The sequence below is a fragment of the Vicugna pacos genome, chromosome 10, assembly GCF_048564905.1.
Source record: "Vicugna pacos chromosome 10, VicPac4, whole genome shotgun sequence".
Taxonomy (NCBI): domain Eukaryota; kingdom Metazoa; phylum Chordata; class Mammalia; order Artiodactyla; family Camelidae; genus Vicugna; species Vicugna pacos.
The window spans coordinates 26222751-26242936 of NC_132996.1; the positions used below are offsets into that span (position 1 = coordinate 26222751).

General features: G+C 38.1%; 1 protein-coding gene and 1 long non-coding RNA gene across 2 annotated transcripts in view; one reads left to right on the forward strand and one right to left on the reverse strand.

Annotated features, from left to right (window-relative positions):
* LOC140698684 (uncharacterized) overlaps positions 1-18726 on the forward strand; it is a 34483-nt gene extending 15757 nt beyond the window's left edge. Inside the window, exon 4 of the long non-coding RNA XR_012076513.1 lies at positions 12701-18726. This is a non-coding gene — a long non-coding RNA (uncharacterized lncRNA). The remainder of the gene's footprint in view (positions 1-12700) is intronic.
* RNF169 (ring finger protein 169) overlaps positions 1-20186 on the reverse strand; it is an 83496-nt gene that overhangs the window by 13781 nt on the left and 49529 nt on the right. Inside the window, exon 4 of the mRNA XM_072969231.1 lies at positions 19156-19274. Coding sequence (XP_072825332.1) covers positions 19156-19274 — 119 coding nt within the window. The remainder of the gene's footprint in view (positions 1-19155; positions 19275-20186) is intronic.

The following is a 20186-nucleotide window of genomic DNA, read 5'->3' on the forward strand; positions in this document are numbered from 1 at the left end:
GATTTTTATGTGGTGATCTTGTATTCTGCAACTTTGCTAAATTTGTTAATTAGCTCTAATAGTTTTTTCATGAATTCCTTAGGATCTCCTACGAATAATATATCATTCGTGAGTAGAGACGTGAAAGGAAGAATACCTCTTCGTTGGCAATCTGTATGCTTTTTCTTTTTTTCCCAGTTTTAATGAGATATATTTGACATATAGTATTGTGTAAGTTTAGAGTGCACAGTATGCTGACTTGATACACTTATATATTGTAAAATGATTCCATGGTAGGGTTAGTTAATACCTCCATCACCTCACGTAATTACCATTTATTTTTTGTCATGAGAAAATTTAAGACCTACTCTCTTAGCAACTTTCAAATATATATAATAATACAGAATTGTTAATCACCGTGTTGTACATTAGATGCCCAGAACGTATTCATCTTATAACTGGAAGTTTGTACCCTGTAACCAACATCTCTCCCTTTCCCCCACTCTCTGGCAAATGCCATTATACTCTGTTTTTATGAGTTTGGATTTTTAAGATTCCACATATAAGTGATATTCAGTTATTTGTCTTTCTCTCTGACTTATTTCACTTAGCATAATGCCCTCAAGGTCCATCCATTGTACTGCAAGTGGCAGGATTTTCTTCCTTCTTGTGGCTGAAATATATGATATATAATATCACATCGTATTTTATTTATCCATTCATCCATGAATGGACAATGGATGGACACTGAAAGACTGTTTCTATGTCTTAGCTATTGTGAATAATGTTGCAATGAATGTGAGAGTGGAAGTTATCTCTCTCAGATCCTGATTTCATTTCTTTGGCTATACAGCCAGAAGTGGGATTGCTGGATCATATGGTAGTTCTATTTTCAGTTTTTTGAGGAATCTCCATACTATTTTCCATAGTGGCTACCAGTTCACACTCCTACCAACAGTGCACAAAGGTTCCCTTACTCCACATCCATGCCGACACTTGTTATCTCTCATATTCTCGAGGATAGCCATTCTAACAGGCGCGAGGTGATAACTCGTGGTTTTGATTTGCATTTCACTGGTAACTAGTGATGTTAGCAACTTTTCACGTACCTGTTGGCCATCTGTATACCTTCTTTGGAAAAATGTTCAGTTCCCGTGCTGATTTTTGACTGGATTGTTGGACTCACTGCTTTTAAATTGTATGAGTTCCTTATATATTTTGGATATCAAATACATGATTTGCAGATATTTTCTTCTATCCCATAGGTTGCCTTTTCATTTTATTGTTTCTTTTGCTGTGCGGAAGCTTTTTAATTTGATGTACTCCCATTTATTTTTGTTTTTGTTGCTTATGCTTTTAGTGTCATCTCCAAAAAATTGTTGCCAGTTGTTACCAATGTTAAGGAGCTTTACCCCAGTGTTTTCTTCTAGGAGTTTTAAGCCTTTCAGGTGTTAATGATTAAGGCTTAATTCTATTTCAAGTTAATTTTTGTGAGTGATATAAAATAGGAGGCCAATTTCATTCTTTTGCATGTGCTTATCTAGTTTTCCAACACCATTATTGAAGAGAATAATTTCTTCATTGAGCATTTTGGCTCCCTTGTCTTGTATTAGTCAACTGTATAGGCATCGGTTTATTTCTGGGCTCTAGATTCTGTTTCATTGGTCCATGTGTTTATTTTTATGCCAATATCACAGTTTCAATTATTATAGCTTTGTAGTAAAGTTTGAAGTTACAAAGTGTGATGCTTCCAATTCTGTTCTTCTTTCTCAGGATTGGTTTGGCTATTTAGTGTTCCAAACAAATTTTAGGATTTTTAGGTTTTTGCTCTTTCTGTGAAAAAATACCATTGGCATTTTGATAAGAATTGCACTGAGTCTATAGATGGCTCTGGGTAGTATTGATTTTTTAATATTAATTCCTTGATTCATAAACATAGGATATCTTCCCACTTATCTGTGTCTCTTTCAGTTTAATCAAAGGATTTTGTTTTCAGTGTACAGATCTTTCACAACCTTGGTTAAATTTATTCCTATTTTGTTTTGATGCTGTTGGGAATGGGTTTTTTTTTCCCTTCTTTTGCAGATATTTTATTGTGAATGTATAGATATATAACTCATTTTTACACATTGACTTTATATCATGCAACAGTAATGAATTAGTTGATTAGTTCTAATAGTTTTTTGGTGGAGTCTAGGATTTTCTATATATAAGATGGTATCTTTTATTTATTTTTCTTGCTTGATTGTTCTGGCTAGGACTTCTAGGATTACGCTGAATAGAGTGGTGAGAACAGGCACCCTTGTCTTGTTCCTGATCTGAGAGGAAAATCTCTCAACTTTATACCGCTGAGTATCATGTTAGCTGTGGGCTTGTCATATATGGCCTTTATTAGTATGTGCCTTCTATACTCAATTTGTTTAGAGTTTTTATCATGAAAGGATGTTGTATTTTGTCAAACACTTTTTCTGTGTATATTGAGATGATTTTATAATTTTCATTTTTCACTTTATTAATGTGGTATATCGTATTTACTGATTTGGTTATGTTGGACCATCCTTGCATCCTCAGGATAAATACCACTTGATCATGGTGTATGATCCTTTTAATGTGCTGTTGAATTCAGTTTGCTAATATTTTGTTTGGAATATCTGCATCTATGTTCATCAGAGATACTGACCTGTGGTTTTCTTGTGTCTTTATCTGGCTTTGGTATCAGGGTAATGCTGAACTTGTAAAATGAGTTTAGGAATGTTTCCTCTCCTACAATTTTTTGAAAGAGTTTGAAAAGGATTAGCATTAATTCTTCATTAAATGTTTGGTAGAATTCACCAGGGAAACCATCTGGTCCTGGGCTTTTTTTCTTTGTTAGGAAGTAGTTTTTTACTGATTCAATTTCATTACTCTATTGGTCTGTTCAGATTTTCTATTTCTTCATGATTCAATCTTAGTAGGTTATTATGTTTCTACGAATTTATCCATTTCTTCCAGGTTATCCAATTTGTTGGTATATAACTGTTCATCGTAGTCTCTTATGATCCTTTTTACTTCCTTGGTATCAGCTGTAATGTTTCCTCTTGCATTTTTGAGTCTTTTGAGTCTTTTTCCTTAGTTAACCTAGCTCAAAGTTTGTCAGTTTTACGTTTTAAAAAAAAACCAGTTCTTTGTTTCATTAACCTTTTCTATTGTTATTTGTTACTTCCTTCCTCTGCCGCCTTGGGCTTAGTTTGCTTTTCTTTCTCTAGTTCCTTGGGAAGTGTAAGATTAGGTTGTTTATTTGAGATCTTGCTTTTTTAATATAAGTGTTTATTGCTATGTACTTCCCTCTTTTTTTTTTTTTAAACTGAAGTATAGTCAGGTACAGTGTGTCAATTTCTGGTATACAGCATAATGTCCCAGTCATGAGATTATATATATATATATATATATATATATATATATATATATATATATATATATACACACACACACACACACACACACACACACATACATACACACACACACACATTCATTTTCATTAAAGATTATTACAAGATATTGAATATAGTTCCCTGTGCTATACAGAAGAAATTTGTTTTTAATCTATTTTTATATATAGTGGTTAACTTTTGCAAATCTCAAACTCCCAAATTTATCCCTTCCCACCCCCTTTCCCTGGTAACCATAAGATTGTTTACTATGTCTGCAAGTCTGTTTCTTTTGTAGGTGAGTTCATTAGTGTCCTCTTTTTTCTTTTTAGATTCCACATATGAGTGATATCATATGGTATTTTTCTTTGTCTTCCTGGCTTACTTCACTTAGAATGATGATCTCCAGGTCAGTCCATTTTGCTGCAAATGACATTATTCATTTTTTTAATCACTGAGCAGCATTCCATTGTATAAATATATCACAACTTCTTTACCCAGTCATCTGTCGATGGACTTTTAGGTTGCTCCTATGTCTTGGCTGTTGTATATAGTGCTGCTGTGAACACTGGGGTGCATGTATCTTTTTGAATTAGAGTTCCCTCTGGATATTTGCCCAGGAGTGGGATTGCTGGACCATACGGTAAGTCTGTTTTTAGTTTTTTGAGGAATTTACTTACTGTTTTCCATAATGGCTGCACCAAACTACATTCCCACCAGCAGTATAGGAGGGTTCCCTGTACTTCTCTCTTAAAAGTGCTTTTGCTGCATCCCAAAAGCTTTGGTATGTTGTGTTTCCATTATTGCTTCTTTCAACATTTTTAATTTCCCCTTTGATTTCTTCTTTGACTGATTGGTTGTTCAGGAGCATATTGTTTAATTTCCCTATCTTTGTTTTTGATTTGTTGTTGGGGGGGATTAGGTTGGTTTGTTTGTTGTAACAGAGGTACCTGGGATTGAACCCAGGACCTTGTGCTTGCTAAGCACACACTCTACCACTGACCTATACCCTCTCCCCCAATTCTCCTATATTTATGAATTTTCCAGTTTTACCCCTGTAATTCATTTCTGGTTTCATCCAATTTAGTCAGAAAAGATACTTAGTATGATTTAGATCTCCTTAAATTTGCTAAGACTTGTTTTGTAACCTGTATGATCTTAGAGAATGTTCCATATGCAGTTGAAAAGAGTGTATATTCTACTCTTGTTGGATTGAATGTTCTGTATACGTCTGTTTGTCCCATTTGGTCTAAAGTATAGTTCAGTTCCAACATTTCCTTATGTATTACCTGTCTGGATGATTAACCCATTGTGGAAAGCAGGGTGCTGGAGTCCTTTACTATTATTGTATTGTTGTCTATTTCTCCCTTCAGATCTGTTAGTAATTACTTAATGTATTTATGTGCTCCAGTGTTGGGTTCATGTATGATTATTTTATCTTCTTGAGGAATTGATCCCTTTATCGTTATATAGTGTCCTCCATTGTTGTTACCATTTTGGCTTTAAGTCTTCTCTATATAAGAATACCTACTCCTATTCTCTTTCCCACTCTGGCTCTCATTTGCATGGAATATCTTTTCTCACCCCTTCACTTTGAGGCTTATATGTGTCTGTAAAGCTGAAATGAGTCTCTTGTAGGCAGCAGATAGTTGGGCTTTGTTTTTTTTATCCACGTAGCCACTCTGTGCCTTTTGACTGGAGAATTTATTCCATTTTTTACATTTAGAGTCATTGATAGGTAGGGATTTACTAATGCCATCTTAGTCATTGTTTTCTGGCTGTCTTTTGGTTTTCTTGTTCCTTTATCCCTCTCTTGTGGCCTTTCTTTGTGAATTGGTGATTTTCTGTAGAGGTATGCTTTCATTCCCTACTTTCTATTTTTTGTGAATCCACTATAGGTTTTTGCTTTGTGGTTATCATAAGGCTTTCATAAAACATCTTATAGATACAATAGTCAACTTCATGTTTAATAACAACTTTGACTGCATACAAAACTTTACCCTTTTAGTCCCCTCCATTTTGCTTTTGATGTCACAAAACATTCTGACACAAAACACTTGATATCTTTTTATATTGTGTATTTATTAACAAACTAGTTTAGCCATAGTTATTTTTAATACTCTTGTCCTTTTAACATTTCTACTAGAGTTAAGTGGTTAACACACCACCATGTTACATTATTGGAGTATTCTTAATATGACCATATACTTACCTTTCCAGTGTGGTGTTGTATATCTTCATGTATCATTTTGTTTCAGCTTGAAAAACTCCTTTCAGCATTTCTTATAAGATAGGTCTAGTGGTGATGAACTCCCTCAGCTTGTTTGTCTGGGAAAAGTCTTCATCTCTCCTTCATATCTGAAGGACAACTTTATTGGATAGAGTATTCTTGGTTGCAGGATTTTTCTTCCAGTGCTTTAAATGTATCATCCCACTCCCTTGGCCTGTAATGTTTCTGCTGAGAATTCCACTGATAGTGTTATAGAAGTTCCCTTCAGTTATAAGCCTCTTTTCCCTTGCTGCTTTTAAGATTCTCACTTTGTCTTCAGTATTTGACAGTTTCATTATAATGTGTCTGTTGGGCTGCACTCTGCAGGCCTGCAAGCCCTGTAACTTGCCCAGCCTCAAGACTGAAGAAAAAGCCCAGAGTCAGTGACAGAGACATCAATGGTTTAATGGATAGGGGGATCTTATATGTCTGAAGCAAGGTCCTGGAGCAACACCCCACTGTGTGCAGCAGATGGCAGGCAGGACATGGCAACAGACTACAAGAGCAGGGGGAAAGAAAGATTGCCAGTTACAGGGGGAACTGACGTCAAGTTGGCTCATTGGTTACCAGGGAAACCAGGAGAAGAGCATGTCCCTCACTGCCCCTTTGATAAACTATCATGGTGGAAATGTTCTAATCTAAAGATTAGAACAATCACTGCCGGGGGTGAGGGGTGCAGGCAAGGGGCAAATATGTAGGCATTTACTGATTATATTATATGATTAAGAGGGAAGGGAAGTCATGTGAGTAGGATGCAGGTGAAGCAGGGACTGGTCAAGCAGAGGATGTACAGAGAGCAAGGGAACAGCCATCTTGGGTGTGGCCTGATCATACAGTGTTTTGGAGAAGATCTCAAAGTTGAGTTTGATGACCTATGAGCTTCACAAACTTAGATATCCAAACCTCTTCCCAGATTTGGGGAGTTCTCAGCTCTTATTACTTTAAATAAGCTTTTTGCCCCCATCTCTCTCTCCCTCTTTTCCTTCTGGAACTCCAATAATTCACACACTGTTTCTTTTACTGGTATCCCATAGATCATGTAAGCTTTCTACATTCTTTTTCAGGCTCCTTTCTGCTGCTTGATCCATTCTGTAGTGGTGCTCTCAACTGCATTTTTCTTTTGATTCACTGTATTCTTCTACTCCAGAATTTCTGTTTGATTATTTCTTTTATGATTTGTCTCTTTGTTAAACTTTTTTTTACACGTACTGTTTTCCTAAATCCATTGATTTGTCTATGTTTTCTTATAGCTCACTGAGCTTCCTTAAAACAGCTATTTTTAAGTCTTTATTCGATAAGTCACAGACCTCCATGTCTTTGAGATCCACTTCTGGAAGATTATTGTGATCCCTTGATGCCATCATGTTTCCTTGATTTTTCACATTCTCTGAAGTTTTGCATTGCTGTTCTTGTATCTGAAGTAGCAAATCTTTCTTAACCAATCTTTACTAACTGCCTTCAGGAGATAAATACCTTCCATTAGCCCTGGTAGGGTTTCTCAGGGTTTCTCAGACCTACACCAGTTCCTCACCTCTTGCTCCCTCCTGTGGCACAACTCCTAAGCTTGTATGCCTTCTCTTGATCCTGCAACACACCAGGCCAAGGGCTGACAGCCTCCCTTTTAACTTTCCTAAGGGTGGCACTAAAGCTCTAGTTTGTGGTCTCTCCCTTGCCCACAGATTCTGGCTAGCTTTCTGCACATGCTTAACTGACCATCTGCCAAACCCTGCTGTCACTGGAAGCATGCACAGAGAGCCAGCCACAGGGTATCAGCATGTGTGAGGAAGGTATGTGGAGTGACGGGAGTGCCCATGGGCCAGCTGGGAGGATCCATGAGTAAGGCGTGACCAGTGGCTTGTGGGCAGGCTTCTTGATAGAGTCTATAATGTACCTAGTAAGATCCTCACCTCTTTAATGCCCTGTGAGGGTCCTATCTGCTACTTTCCCAGCCTCTTCCTTCCCCTCAGTCATGTAGCTAATGAGTCAGTACTCTGGTTGAGGTAGGAGAGAAATGGGCTTCTTTGGCTGTGTCTTGCACAGCTGGAGGAGCCAGGTGTTCACCATACACTCTTACTTTCCCCCACAAGAACAATCATGGGCCAGGAAAATTTCTTTTGGCCCTGAGCTGTGCTACCTTGGAGGATGGGTGATAGGTTAAGCCAAAGTATTCCTCTTACCCTCTCTAATGCATGAAGACTTCTTGTTGTTTGCTCCAATGGTGTGCTGGAACTACCTTCATAAAGGATACTGGTCTGTAGTTTTCTTGTGATGTCTACATCTGGCTGTGATATCAGGGTAATACTGGCCTCAAGGGATGAATAAGTTGGGAAATGTTCAATCTTCTAAACTTTGAAAAAGTCATCTTGATTCTTCTTTAAATTTTTGGTAGAAGCACAAGTGAAGCCATCCGGTCCTAGGCTTTTCTTTGTCAGATGTTTTTTGATTACTGGTTCAACCTTTTCACTTCTTACAGGTCTATTCAGATTTTCTGTTTCCTCTTGAGTCAGTTAGGTACTTTGTTTATTTCTAGGACTACATCTATTTCATCCATGTTATCTAATCTGTTGGCATAAAAGTGTTCATAGTATTCTTTTATAATCCTTTGTATTTCTGTAAGGTCAGTAGTAATGTCCCCACTTTCCTTCCTGATTTTAGTAATTTGAGTGTTCTCCCTCTTCTTTTAGTCAGTCTGGCTAAAGATTTGTAATTTTGTTGATCTTTTCAAGATTCTCTCCACTGTTTTTCTGTTCTCTATTTCATTTGTCATCAATATAATCTTTATTATTTCCTTCCTTCTGCTTGATATGAGTTTAGTTTAGTCTTCCTTTTCTGGATCCTTAAAGTAAAAGATTGAATTATTTGGGATTTTTCTTTTTTAGTGTAGGCTTTTACAGCCACCAATTTCCCTCTAACCACTGCCTTTACTGCATCCCATAAGTTTTGGTATGTGGGTTTCATTTTCACATTCTTCTCAAAGATTCTTTTCATTTCTTTTATGGTTTCTTTGTTGACTTTTTTTTTTTTTAAAGAATGTGTTGTTTAATTTCTGTGTGTTTGTGAATTTTCCAGTTTCCCTTCTGTTACTGATTTCTAGCTTCAGTCCACTGTGGTCCAAAAAAAAAAAAGATGTATTACTCCAATATATTTAAATTTATTTAGACTTGTTTTAGGGTCTATCATATGGTCTATTCTGAAGAACGGTCTATGTGCAAGAATATGTGTTCTGCTGTTGTTGAATAGAGTACTCTATATATGGTAGGTCTAGTTGGTACAGAGTATTGTTCAAGTCTTCTATATCCTTTGTTTTCCTTTCACCTGTATATTCTACCTATCATTGAAAGTGAGTGTTAGTGTCTTCAACTATTAATTTTAAAATGTCTACTACTACTTTCAGTTCTACAGTTTTTGCTTCATATTTTATGGGTCCATTTTTAGTTGTATATGTGTTAGTAGTTGTTGTATCTTCTTAGTGGACTAACCTTTTTATCATTATAAAATAATCCTCTTTGTATCCTGTAATAATTTTTGTTGTAAAGTCTACATTGTCTGATATTATAATAGCTACTCTTTCAGTCACTGCATCTTTCACTTTCAACCTATTTCTGTCTCTGGATTGAAAGTGAGTCTCAGCAAATACCTGGCCATTCTGCCATCTCTGCCGTTTAACTGGAGAGTTTAGTTCATTTACATTGAATGTAATTACTGATAAGGAAGAACTTCTGCATTTTTCTATTTCTGTTCTATGTGTCTTATACCTTTTTCGTTGCACAATACCTCCATTAATGACTTTTTTTGTGTTAAATATCTCCTAGTGTACCATTTTGACTTCCTTCTTATTTCTTTATATGTTTTAGTTATTTTCTTAGTTTACAATTAGTCTTAATTTAAAACAACCTATTTCAAGGGGAGGAGTATAGCTCAGTGGTAGGGCTCATGCTTAGCATGCATGAGATCCTGGGTTCAATCCCCAGTACCTCCACTAAAATAAGTAAATAAATAAACCTAATTACCTCCAAAATAAACAAAATACAACAATTATTTCAAATTAATACCAACTCAATTTCAATACCACACATAAACTTTGTTCCAATATAATTCTACCCCCCTTTATGTTATTGTCACATGAAGAACCACAAAAATCACAAATGTGAAAATACCATGTAAACCATAAACATAATATACAGATATTTTGGTTAGATTAAGAGGCTTCAAAATGCTGGCTGAGAATAGTCAAGAACAGTGAAGTTGATAATGTTAAGATTTAAGAGTTCAAATAATCCTTTGCTAAAAAATAGGGCAAGTAACTACTCTTCCTACCTTTGTACACACCTATTTCTGAATTCCCAAACCCTAACACAGTGCCTGACACAGGGATATATTCGATGAATTTCTTCTAAATTAATAAAAATACAGAAATGCCTATCTCCCCTTTAAGGAAAGAAAACTTAAACATTCATTAGGAATTTACTATCTGTCAGGCATTATGTAAGTGTTTTAAATATATTGTATTTCACTTAATCCATATAGACACACTGTAAGTAGAGCATCCTCAATTTACAAAGGGAAGTGATTTTTCCAGGTCACACAGCTGAACCAAGGTTTAAACCTATCTCCAAGATTCTAAGATCTGTGCTCTTTCTACCACAGCATACTGATCTTACATTCTACTTTGCCAAAGAACAGACCCAGCATGTCCAGGGAAGTTCTCTATTCAAAACACATACTGAAGTCATAAACAAGAGAAAGCAGCATTGTCTGAAAGGCAACTAGCTTCAGATTTCCACTGCCAAGAGACCAGATGGTTTCTGGGATATCTAGTTAAGCTAAAAATACCCAGAACCACAATGAATCTGTCTTACAAACAAAGAAAAGGAGGAGCAGCCAGTATAAACATGCAGCTGGAAAGCTAGAAGATTTAATGCTTATAAAACACTGTGTAAAGAGTTTTCAAATGTTAATACATGATATAAAACATTAGCCAGCTCATGTTCTTAACTGCTCACTCATCACTCTCTCTGCCTCTTACATACCCATAGCACATTAGTTTCTTAATCAGACTCTCAGGTCTTGCAGAGCTCAGTCCCACCAAGAAGCTAAAGGCTGCAGAGGACCCACCTCCCAGCCCCTAGCCTGGGTGTGTGAGCCCCACTCCCACATACTTGAGTGAAAGCAGCAGCTTCCGTAGGCCTAGCTCTAGCTGCCATGGACCCAGAAATGGGTAAGACTTTGTTACAACCCCCTCCCTTGTTGATTTATGATTGGATTCCCTGCCTTATGTACACCAGCACTCTTTCTTTTTTCTTAAAGTGTACAATTTAATGGTTTTTAGTATATTTGCAGTTATTTAACCATCACAATTTTAGAACATTTCCATCACCTCATAAAGAAACTTCATACCCTTCTCCTCCTTCACCTTCTCCTCTAAGCAACCACTGATCTACTTTCTGTCTACATATTTGCTTATTCTGGACATATACTAGTATTTGCTGATGGATAGGAACACTTTACACAGATGTATTCCAAAAAGCCTAGCATAATGCAAAAGGATTTGAGTCTCCTCAAACAACAGGATAATAGGACAGCTTCTTACTCACCTCTGTAGCAACCTTATATATTTTTAGAACAAGGCAGGGTATAAATTATTAAACAAACAGAAGGAAGGAAGCTTTATGTTGCAAAGGTTGATCATTTCAAGACAAACATTTAAGTGAAGAGCATTCTGTCATAGGGTACTGACAGTGGCTTGATAGAAAGAACATAGGTTAGGAGTCTAGAGAGACCTGAGTTCCAATTCCATCTCTGTCACTCTACTGAGGTGAGAAGTTCCAATTCCATCTCTGTCACTCTACTGAGGTGAGAAGTTCTGGGGCAAGTTATGTAACCTCTTCAAACTGCATTCTCCTTAGCTATAAAATGAGAATAATGTTATAAATCATATAGGATTAATGTAAGAACTAAAGGAAATGAGGTACATAAAGTACTGAACGTGGCAGGAAGCCCTTGCCACCCCTCACCATCCTGGCAGCCCCCTCTGGAAACTACAAAGATATTTCTATTGTAGTATGGCAGAGAGATTCCTGACACCTCTAAAACCTGCCACATCCCTTAAGTTCCACATCACTTCTTTTTAAGTTATCTTCCTTTTCCAGTACTCCATACTTTTAACAAGATTTGTCCTCTTAACCAGCTCATCCACTTGATTTGTTTCAGTTCTTTTATCCCTCCCCTACACACACACACCACACACACACACCCTCTGCCCCAGGCCATCATCAAGCTTTGTGGTTTCTTTTAAATCACTTTTTCTCTCATAGTCTCCTTACTGTTTGGACTATTCCCCACACACAACTTGTAAAGTCTAATCCTTACATTTTTATAGAATTCTCTAACTGTCCTTACCTGCTCCTTTCCATGCCCTGGCCACATTTCCTCCACCCTTTAAAACTAATCTAAGCCACTTCTAGACACTTCGATTTTTGAGATTAAAAGAATCTTAAGAAATCATTCAGTGAAATCCCCTGGCCAGCAATAGGTCAGGCATAAGAACCAGCATTTTACATAAATGAGACAGGAAGAGGTCAACTGATTTTATTCAAGCTCACCTGCTACTTTCCTAAAAACCTCCCTAGGCTAGCTTCTCTACCCTCACCTCTCTGGCTTGCCTCCTTTCATCAATTCTAGAACTAGTCTTCCAGTGTCATATCGTTTATGTGTCTGATATCTGTTAACTGAAAGCATCTGTAGTTCCATTTGTTCATTTTAAAAAAGAGGAACAAGTCTGTGTATTTTAATTCACTCCGACACTGACTGGGAACACAGTTAATATTGCCGAGTCTACAGTCAGTCTCTGTCTCTCTCTCTCTCCCCTTACACACACCTTTTAATAAGCACAGATGCTTCAGATCTCTTTTGCTGCATCCCACTCTGAACCACAGACTCAGGCTTAAAGGATCTGGACATAAGAAAACAAAATAATGTAGCTAATTTCTGTTTAATTAAGGCTTATTTATTACTCAGTAGAACACAGATTTTTCTCTTATAGAATTTTTAGAAAAGATCGTAAGGTATTCCTGGAGAAGCAAGATGGCAGAGTAGAAGGATGCTTGTAGCTCACCCTCTCCCACAAATACACCAAAACTCACATCTACGGACCTACTCAGCCAACCAGAGCACCTGCTGAACTCCGACAGAACAGTGCCCTCTTCAAAAGACAAAGACACCAAAAATCTGGTAGGAGAAAAGGAAAAAAGAAAGAAGAAAAAGCAAAACAGTGCGGGACCAGTCCCGCGGGGAAGGAGTGGCAAAGGAGGACTGGTGCTCATTCGCTGGGTCTCGCCTCTCCAGTGGAGGGGACAGGGGGAGCCTCCAAGGCTCAGATCTGCCCCGAGCACCCCTTGACCAACAGAACTGAGTTAAATGAGCACGGAGGGTCCCCGCAACACCCAGCCCGAGATGCAAGCCAGCAGCTGGGGCCGGGACAGGCCACCCAAGCTGGGTGGAGGACTGGGGCGGCTGCACTGAGGCAGCCCTGGGGGACTGCAGGGTGCTGCGTGCCATAGCTGGGAGGGGATATGGAGCAGAACAACCTTGGTCCCCCATAAATTGCGAAAAAAGCAAAGCAACAAGGCTAGTGTGCCCTGGGGACAGGGGCGCCATAGCCTTTGTCTCCTCAGACCGGCATCGCCATTACTGGCACTTCTGGTGAGAAGAGAGGCAGGGCACAGCCACCGCCACCATCTCCTCCTGTGCATAGCACCTGGGCACGGGCGGGGCTGAGACCTGAATCCGAACCAGGGGGCTCTGCAACCTCCTAGGCAGGACTGAGACTTGCTTACAGCCAAGGCAGATAGGATCTTTCTGCCCTGGCACCTCAGAGAACTCGTGCTGCCAAGACAAACAAGGAGCTGAGATTTGGCACACAGCAGGGGCAGGACCATTCCACAGTCTTCCCTGAGTCCGCCTTTGGAGCACTGATCCAAGATGGAGTGGGCAGCTGCACCTAGCATCAGAGTGACCGGCGCCGGGAGAGGGCAGGTGGCCAACTGCCTTCCTGGCAGGAACGCAGCATCTGACCACGGTGCTGGGAGGGGGCGCGATTCACCCACTTGCCTCGCCCTAGCGCAGCATCTGACTGCGGCATTGGGAGGGGGAGTGACCCGCCCACCAGGAAAGAGCTCAGCACCTGACCCAGTGCTGGGAGGGAACACGTTCTGCTAGCCGACAGCCACTGGGAGCAGCACAGACGAGGGTGCCAACAGAGGGCCTCTGGAAACAGCAAGCTGAGTTCGCGAAACAGGGTGAAGACACAAAGTCCTCTCGATAAAATCATTAAGAGCATACCGTCTCCAGGAGAACTAGATAACTGATACTCCTTAAGCCACAGTGCCAGAGAGATATGAGCAATATGAAGAAGCAGAGGAACCACTCCCAATTATAAGATCAAGAGAAATCCCCTGAAAGCATGATCAAGGAAATAGACATTGATGGCCTACTAGATCAAGATTTCAAAAAAGGAGTGATCAAAGTACTGAAGGAACTAAAAGAGATAGTGTTTAGAGATATAAAATATGTCAAAAATGAAATAGAAGCTATAAAGAACCAAGTAGAATTAGTAAACTCATTTGCTAAGATGAGAGCTGACCAAAAGGCTGTACAAAGCAGGCTAGAAAATGCAGAGGAATGAATAAGTGACCCAGAAGACAGGACAACAGAAAGCACCCAGTCAGAACACCTGAGAGAAAAACAAATAAAAAACAATGAAAACAATATAAGGGACCTATGGGATAATACAAAGCATACCAATCTACATATAATAGTGGTTCCAGAAGGGGAAGAAAGAACCAAGGGGATTGAAAAGGTATTTGAAGAAATCATGACTGAAAACTTCCCAAACCTAAAGAAGGAATCAGATATCCAATTATAGGAAGGCCAGAGAGTTCCAAACAGACCCACACCAAGACACATCATAATCAAGATGGCCAGAGTCAAGGATAAAGAAAGGATCCTAAAGGCACCAAGAGAAAAACAAAGAATGAGTTACAAGGGAGCCCCTATAAGGCTCTCAGCTGATTTCTCTATACAAACACTACAGGCCAGAAGGGAGTGGCAAGATATATTCAAAGTCCTGAATGAAAAAAAGGTGCAGCCTAGGATACTCTATCCAGCAAGACTATCCTTTAGAATAGAAGGAGAGATAAAGAACTTCCCAGACAAGCAAAAACTAGAAGAGTTCACCAACACTAAACCCATGCTAAAAGAAATATTGACAGGTCTACTCTAAACAGAAAAGAAGCAGGATGCTACAAAAATGAGAAACTCATAACTGGAAAGGAGGTAACTGCCATGAGTTACAAAAAGAATAAACACAAAATTGTAAAAGAAGACAACTAAATCATTAAGAGTGGGAGAGGGAAGCAAGGAAAGCCACTGTGGAAAACAGTATGGAGATTCCTCAAAAGACTAAAAATACTTACCATATGATCCAGCAGTCCCACTCCTGGGCATATATCCAGAAGGAACCCTACTTCAAAATGACACCTGCACCCCAATGTTCATAGCAGCACTATTTACAATAGCCAAGACATGGAAACAGCCTAAATGTCCATCAACAGATGACTGAATAAAGAAGCTGTGGTATATTTATATGATGGAATACTATTCAGCCACAAAAACCAACAACATAACGCCATTTGCAGCAACATGGATGTTCCTGGAGAATGTCATTCTAAGTGAGGTAAACCAGAAAGAGAAAGAAAAATACCATATGAGATCACTCGTATGTGGAATCTAAAAAAAAAAAAAAAAAAAAAAAGTACAAAACAGAAACAGACTCACAGACATAGAATACAAACTTATGGTTGCCAAGGGGGTGGGGGGGTGGGGAGGGACAGACTGGGATTTTAAAATGCAGAATAGATAAACAAGATTATACTGTATAGCACAGGGAAATATATACAAGATCTTGCGGTAACTCATAGCAAAAAAAAAAAATGTGACAATGAATATATATGTGTTCATGTATAACTGAAAAGTTGTGCTCTACACTAGAATTTGATACAACATTGTAAAGTGACTATTCAATAAAAAAAGTAAAATAATAAGTAAGGTATTCCTAATGCATTAAAAAACTAGCAACTTTATAGTATAAAAGCTTTATCAATGTGGTCACTAGACACCCCTCTAAATCCCACACTAATCCTATGGAATCTAGTCTAAAAAACAGCCGCTAGCCAATCTGTTTCCTCCACAGCTCCTAGAGTCCTCCGTTCCTTGAGACCCTAGGCTGTAAGTTTGGCAATCATTTCTGACAAAGCCCCCCTTTAAGTTACCCATGGACACAAGATCTATCTCATTCAAACATTCCACAAGTATTACTGAGCCTCTATTATGTGCCTGGCACAGTACTAAGTACTGTGAATACAGTGGTGAACAAGATTTTGCCCCTGCTTGTAAAGGATTTAAAGTCTAGTGGGAAAATGGGCAGAGGCAGCATAGGGCTCTATAAGAAGGTCATAGGGGACATGAGAGTGTAGTAGAAAGAGCCAAGAAACATCAGTTTTAACTCAGCTTCCTACTATTCTAGCAGTCTAAGATTTGGCAAGCCACATTCTCTCTCTCGGGGCTTTCATCTTCTCATCCATAAAACTAATTAGGTAAGACAATATTTAAGGTCCTCTTCAGCTCTAAGAATTTTAAAACAATAACAACAAAGTAGCAGCAGCAATACTCACTGAAGGCTTATCATGTGCCAGAAATCTCACTAGGCACCATTTACTTAAGATACAATTTTGTACTGAATAGCAGTACTGGAATTACTCCATCGCTTTCTTTTTTTCATCTTTTAAACTGAAAAGAGGATAGTTTGATTATATTTATGTTTATGGTTATACCCTATTCCTGAGAAGACTTTTAAGTTGACTTACAGTAAAAATACAAAGACTGAGCCCTAACAGAGAATAAAGTAAGTAATAAATATGAGAAGAGTATACCAAAAACTAGCTTTTAAAATTATAGGCCGTGTTGAAAAACCATGATGACTGAATTAAAAAACTCTGTCCTAATCCTAAACTTCCTGACAGCCAAAGCAAAGATGAAAAACACAACTGGACACGTAGCTCTTAGAAAAGACACTAGCTCAACAGAGAAAGTTTTTCCAGACTGAGCTTTAGAATAATTTGCAACCAGATTCTAGTGGAGAGGGGATGAGGAATGAAAGTAAATAAATTTAAACAAACCAGTTTTTCAGATATTTAAAAGTTTAACTTTATAATTATGTATCTTATGGTTCTTCAAGTTAATTCTTTTCAATTAATGTATATTTTATGATTAACTTAGAAATGACCTTGGGCTAACTATATCTCTGTCTGCCCATCTGGAAGAGGTTTGATTTTCAAAGGACTACAGACCATTGTAATAGTGTTCAAAGCTCTTTTTGCTTTGAATTTTTCAAGTGAAAATAGCTGCTGCCAAGACTCACAGCCACAATTTATCGATGGATTCCTTCCAAAATAACCATCCGATCAGGTCTACTCACTCTTACCTCCATGCTTTTGGGCTTAAGAAAGAAAAGTTTATAAAGTAGAGAAGTAAAATAAAGGCAGATTAATTTCATTTAAATACAGTTGTAAAAAATTTTAAAGCTTTTACATATGAACTCTCTTTAGGAAAAGAACTTGCAGAGAAAACCTAGTATTTGCTGTTGCTTAACAGATAAGAAAAAATGTATCTGAAATAACCCAAAACTATTAACAATGCTAATTTTTTAATTGTGGCAAACTATATATAACATAAAAGTTACCATTTTAACAGCTACCTGTAAAAAACTGAAATTAGAACATTCTCTAACACCATGTACAAAAATAAACTCAAAATGGAGTAAAGACCTAAATGTAAGACCAGATACTATAAAACTCCTAGAGGAAAACATAGGCAGAACACTCGTGGACATACATTACAGCAATGTTTTTTTAACCAGCTCCTGGAGTACTGGAATTAAAAGCAAAAATAAACAAATGGGATTTAGTTAAACTTAAAAGCTTTTGTGCAGCTAAGGATACCATCAACAAAACGAAAAGATAGCCTACAGAATGGGAGAAAATACTTGCAAATGATGTGACCAGCAAGGGACTAATTTCCAAAATGTACAAACAGCTCGTATACCTTAGTATCAAAGAAACAAGAAACCCAATCCAAAAATGGGCAGAAGACCTAAACAAGCAATTCTCCAATGAAGACATACAAATGGCCAGAAGGCTCATGAAAAAATGCTTAGCATCACTAACTGTTAGAGAAATGCAGATCAAAACTACAATGAGATTATCACCTCACACCAGCCAGAATGGCCATCATTGAAAAGTCTACAAACAATAGATGCTGGAGAGGGTGTGGAGAAAAGGGAACCCTCCTACACTGTTGGTGGGAGTGTAGTTTGGTGCAGCCACTATGGAGGACAGTATGGAGGTTCCTTAAAAAACTGAAAATAGACTTACCATGTGATCCAGCAATCCCACTCCTGGGCATATATCCAGAGAAAAATAAAATTCTAAAAGACACTGTTTATGATAGCCAAGACTTGGAAACAACCCAAATGTCCATCAACAGATGACTGGATAAAGATGTGGTACATATATATAATGGAACACTACTCAGCCATAAAAAAGAATAAAATAACGCCATTTGCAGCAATATGGATGGACCTGAAGATTGTCATTCTAAGTGAAGTGGACCGGAAAGAGAAAGAAAAATGCCATATGACACCATTTATATGAGGAATCTAAAAAATAATAAGGACATAAATGAACTACTTATTATTTATAACTAAGATGATTGATCTCTTGAAAATTTGTAAGCACACTGACTGTCCTTTATGATTGGATTACTGCATTCTGTTGATTCTGATTATGTAGTTGGCTTTATTCCTTTGATAACTATGTACGTTTAGAAAGATAAAGCTCTAATCTGTTCTTAGAAACAATAATCAGTACATATATGTAAACTAAAAAAATTATGCAGTATATTGTATATATGTATTTACATGCAATATAATGTGTATGTGCCAACTATAATAATTCTACCTAATAAAACTTAAAAAGAAAAAAAAAGTTACCATTTTAATACAGTCACATTGCTATGCAACCACCACCGTACTAATTCTTTTTTAACATATCCATATGACTCATCTCATTGTCAGTACTAACAACTCCATATTGATTTCCTAAATATCATCTGGAATTGAAACTTAGTATTTTCTTATCTTCACAGCAGAGCAATTAGCATAGTCTTATCCTGAGGATACCACAAATGGGTCAAACTTACTTTTCTTCAAAAATTCAGATTAGCCCCTTGTTCCTAATCCATATTTAAAAACCAATTCCCCCTCTTTTCCCCACTCCCACCTTCCCCAAAGTAGCTACAACAAGTACTTTTGCACCACCAGTCCCTTTTGTCTTATACCCGAAAATGAAAGAACCCTGACTGAATTCATTATCAGCCTCTTACCCTGCCAGGAAAGCTAAGGAGTAGGAATTGTTCTTGGAAACAAATGCCGAGCGGTGTGTCTGTATCATCTTGACTCGGGAAGGTTCTTCATTCTCTGAATCTGAGAGACGTGCAGGACACTGTCAGGAGACAAGGGAGACAACACTGTCCATTTGGGGTTCCCATGGCATCTCCCATAGCTATTGTTCAAATCTAGTCTATGTCACTTCTCTCTGAGTTCCAGTCTACGTTTCCAACTGCCTCCTAGAGATCCCAAACACATCTCTAACAGTATTTCCAAAATCAAACTCACTTATTTTTCTTCTCTAAGTCCCACTACCAACCCAGTTAGAAGCTTCAATCCACAACTTTCTTTTCTTCAAAGTTATCACATTGTATAGAAGTTTTCAGTACCCCAACACCTCTAAATACTTTATTTCATTTACTCTTTAACCAGCCCCACTGAGAAGGGGTTATTACCTGTCTTTTATAGATGGCAAACTGAGGCTCAGAATAGTTCAATTGCCTAGGATTGTAGAGTTAATAAGTAGCTATGCTGGTACTTAGATCCAGAGTGTCTGTCCCCAGAGTGCCTCCATGTTATTTCCACTGTACTCCCTTCTACTCCTAAAATGTCTCTCAGATCTAACTCTTCCCATGTATAATCACTGTCATTGTCTTTCCTTGGATTCTCATCATCTTCTGCCTGGACTATTGCAATAATCTACTCACAAGCCTTGCACTCTCCAGTCTTTCTTCCCTCCAATCCTTTCCACAGTATCAGGCACACAGACAGAATCCTGTCACTCCTCTGCATAACTGTTGGTGACATCACAAGGTCTCAACCCCACAGCATGATCCAAAAACCTTCACAAACTAGATCTGACTCTTTCATAGTTTTTCTCCCTCCTGTTCCCACACAGGTAACTCCTTGAGCTCTAGTACAATCAAACTACTTTCTCCACATGTACCATCACAGTCTTTCAAAATTCCTATTCTTTTGGACATGCTATTATTCCCTTTGCCTAAGATTCCCCTTCTACATTCTCTGC